Source organism: Aristolochia californica, unplaced genomic scaffold (assembly GCF_029961685.1).
Source record: "Aristolochia californica isolate CCGP_79_NKW_82.1479 unplaced genomic scaffold, dmAriCali1.0.hap1 SCAF_5, whole genome shotgun sequence".
Lineage (NCBI taxonomy): Eukaryota > Viridiplantae > Streptophyta > Magnoliopsida > Piperales > Aristolochiaceae > Aristolochia > Aristolochia californica.
The window spans coordinates 6,831,482-6,835,490 of record NW_027182214.1 but is presented as its reverse complement, the minus strand read 5'-3'; the positions used below and the strand labels follow the sequence as shown (position 1 = coordinate 6,835,490).

The 4,009-nt window shown below is 43.7% G+C and overlaps 1 protein-coding gene across 1 annotated transcript; it reads right to left on the bottom strand.

Annotated features, from left to right (window-relative positions):
- Positions 1 to 244: 244 nt before the first annotated feature.
- LOC137965066 (receptor-like cytoplasmic kinase 176) lies at positions 245 to 3,225 on the bottom strand. Its single transcript, XM_068811464.1, has 6 exons — positions 2,694 to 3,225; positions 1,840 to 2,165; positions 1,541 to 1,676; positions 1,315 to 1,457; positions 1,085 to 1,208; positions 245 to 993 (listed from the first exon to the last, which is right to left on the bottom strand). The coding sequence occupies exons 1-6, from the start codon at positions 2,752 to 2,754 to the stop codon at positions 536 to 538; spliced, it is 1,248 nt and encodes a 415-aa protein (XP_068667565.1). The 5' UTR covers positions 2,755 to 3,225; the 3' UTR covers positions 245 to 535.
- Positions 3,226 to 4,009: the final 784 nt, after the last annotated feature.

The following is a 4,009-nucleotide window of genomic DNA, read 5'->3' as shown; positions in this document are numbered from 1 at the left end:
ACAATCAACCTCTCCAGTACTTCGTTGTCCTCTAAATGGCCTCTGAATAGCTTCTGCGCGAGGGCTCCCCGCCAAAGTCGGTACTTAACTTAATAATTTTGTTTAACTCAAAGAGAGATCCAAACCACCCAACATGCACGGCATTTAAAGCCGGGCACGGTAGGGGAGGCCGGAGACAGCCGCCCAGGGTGGACGACGCAACTACCACGCGCCAAAAAAGAGTACAAGCAGTAAGCTTCTTTTTTTTTCCATTATAAACTTGGTGGACAGAAACAGGATAAAGGACGCAAAAGAACGATTCATTAAAAAGGCAAACCATACAACTAGTACAAACAGGAAGAAGGAGAAGAACCATCCAAACCGACCCAGTAGTCCATGTACTCCATATACTGCCCCCTCTCAATCTCCTTTTTTTTTCTTTTTCTAGCCAAGCAACGTGTCGTTAAAGAGAGAAAGAAACTGTACAGCAATGATAAACGTGGAAGCTCGCAATCTCTGAAAATTTTAAGAACCGCGTGTATTTGTCTCACCCTTGTCAATAATAAAGCGGGGAAGCTGATGGCCTTGGGTACGATGATGTTTTCATGTTACTGTCCAAACTTCTCCTGCGGGAACGCTGCTCACTGCTCCCAACGCTTTGAGCTTCGGTGTTTGGTTCGCTTAATGGGTTCCTAGCCACCGCGCCCTTGGATTCTTGCAGCTGCTCCAATATCTTGACCACTTCATCCATTGTAGGCCTGAACTTGGCTTCAGTTGATAGGCACTGGAGTGCTAGCAGTGCGGCCTTTTGAGCTCCGGCCAGTGAATATTGACCCTCCAGACGGCTGTCCAGTACTCGGAAAACTTTGCGCTTGTGCGTCAGGTATGGTTTAGCCCACTCGACGAGATTGTGTTGACCTGAAGGCTTGTTCTTGTCTACAGCTCTACGACCCGAGAGCATTTCCAGAAGAACAACTCCGAAGCTATACACATCACTCCTGGAAGTCAAATGACCTTCAAAATTATCAAACATCTGGGTTTTAGAATGAAGGACCAAAAGCAAACAATCTAACACCAAATGGAGAAGATTAAAGATGGAAATTACCTGTAGCAAGGTACTCTGGAGCTGCATACCCGTAGGTTCCCATGATCCTCGTGGAAACATGGCTCTTATCGCCCGTCGGGGCATCCTTGGCTAATCCAAAATCAGAAAGTTTAGCATTGTAATTCTGCAAGTTGTGGAAAGATTTGTGAACAAGACAAGGAAGAAAATTTGACAATGCATACCCAATGCAACAGCAACTGCAGTTCAGTCCAATGTAAGAAATTACTTACAGAATCTAACAGGACATTTGAGGTTTTAAAGTCCCTATAAATAACGTTAATCTCCGCACTGTGGAGAAAAGCAAGACCCTTTGCAGCACCCAGAGCTACCTTCATCCGAAGGTTCCATGAGAGCGGTTGGAAGTAAGAGCCTCCTGCGTTAAGAACCAAACACCTTCAGACAAAGATTGCTTAAGAATGAGAAGATATTCAAATGCGGAGAGGGTTTGGAATTTACTCCTGAAGAGATGATTTTCCAAGCTTCCCCGAGGCATGAATTCGTATACCAGTAGCCTGTGGTCATCCTCCAAGCAATAGCCAATCAATTTCACAAAATTGGGATGGTAAAGCTGGCCAAGATAATTCACTTCCGCCTGATGAATCACACACAAAGAAAATCTCATTAATCTGAAAAATGCCCATAAGAATTGCCAGCATCTAAGAAAACAGCAGCTCCACAAGAGAAGTAATCAACCATGTCAGCCTTCTCCTAGTAAACAGACATTAAAAAGGAAGAGCGAGGGAATGGATACCCACCAACCATTCTGTATGACCCTGGTAACTTTCCTGGTTCAGCTTTTTCACAGCAATCACCATACCCGTGCCCGGCTTTGTTGCCGCAAAAGAATGCTCGTCAATCCAGCCTTTGAATACGGAACCAAATCCACCTTCTCCCAAGACAGAGTCGGGGCGGAAGTTCCTCGTAGCACTTTTAAGTTCACTAAAGCTGAAGCTCTTCAAATTGGACGAATTCAGGATCTCACCCTCGCTACGTGGGGTAGGTGGAGCAGATGCTGCAGACACCTTGCTGCTTGAGTTGCTGAGCCCATTTCTATCTCTGCTAACGTATTTAGGATTCGCCCCTACACAACCCAAGCAGGATTCTTCTATCGTCAGGAAGAATCAAGAACGAAAAAAATTTAACATCATATATGCTGTAGATACGAACCGTAATGAGCAGAAATAAATCCGTAACTCAAAAATAGTCCGAAAAACAGTGGCAATAAGTAAAATTTCTGGACATTTCCCATCTGAATAGCAAACGGAACAAATTCTCTCGCTTAACTCCCATATACAACATCATTTCACAGATTATAAAATCTGAAGAAATAAGAAAGGTCGCACATGGTCCGACTGACAGAACTCAAAAGGGGAAGCAGCTACAAAATCGAAAGCCAAGCAGATGCAACAAAAAGTACAAAATATTGAGCAACCTGTACTTGAAGGATGAAAGCAAAAAAGAATGAAACAACATCAGGGTGGGAACGGTGATCATTCCAGTAGCATCGGAACCACTAAAACTCACAGATTGAAAAAGAAACACCAAAAATGCCAGAAAAACAATCAAAAAAGAGCAGCCGAACACTATAAATCCGCTTCAGAGCTCATACCTGAAGTTGACGAGCTATGCGATGGGCTCTCGGTAATTCGAGCACTCCAACAAATCCCCATTCAAACACCGCCAAAAACCAAGTCTGATTGTTTGCTCCTAAAAAACCACAGACGTCCCGGACTTCAGTAACACTAAACTCGAAAAGTAAACAGATCCGTGAAGACAATCGCGATACCGCAGATTCGGCCAAAAAGAAAAAGGGCTTTTCCCCTGTGAAGCGAAGTCCCATAAACCCACCCAAATGAATGCTTTTGGCACGAGAACAATAAAAAAAGGGGCCAATAGAAAAAAGGTTCAAACTCGGAGACAAAAATCACCTCTTTCGGAAGATATTCCGGTGAGGAAGGTGGGTGGCAGCTTCCTGCTCAAGGATTACGGCGAGAGCTTCAAAGGTTGCAGACAGGGAGAAAAACCGGTCGGGAAGGGAAAAATAACAAGGGTACGGTTTCTCGGGTGGTTTTCAATCTTCAACCCCACGGGAAGCTGTTTCAGAACTTCAAGAAGATTGACCTGGCTCCCCAACTTGTAGAAAGAAGGTAGACAGAGAAAGTACGTACATTAATGGCGGGCGACTCGTCCCTTTCTCATCTTATCGTTGGCATTTTTTCTCCTTTTTTCTCATTTATCTTTCCAAATATTTATTTGTACTTTTAGTTTCCCGAGCTTTCTAAGGACACGGTTTCGACATAGACAGAGAAAAGTCCGGTGGAAGAATGCGCCGTCACAGCCTTTCGATTGTGATCCAACGGACATAAATTTTCATAAAAAGTTTTTCTAAAACTCTCTGGACTCTGCCTGTCCGAGTTTTTACCAACTCGGGGCCGGGATCCGACTCGGCGTCTCCCCATCCCGAATCGGATCGGCCACTAAACATAATCATAATTATATAATATATATAAAAAATATTAAACAACAAATATGCCTTATTGGCATGTGTAATAATTATCACAGAAAATGGAAAATGTGACGTGGCGTGGCGTGACGTGACATCGTTTTGAATGAGCGGACTATAGAATGATATCATCCTATACCGTACACACAGATTCGACGGCTCAAGAGTAGTAGTCAAATAATGTGGGTCCCAGTCAGAGAGAGAAAATGACATTGACAGGCGAAGGAGACACGGAAGTAGTTGTATTTTTGTTCGAGAAGGTGCAATGAACCTTCCGTGACACAAGGTGGGTCCAATTGACCTCCTCAAGATATACTGATTTGACCATCGATTTTGATCTAGATGTGTGTCATATCCCTGGGCCCACAGCCTTAATTTTGCTAAAAATGTTTAGTGTACGCAAAACTTAGCTGTAGTAATTA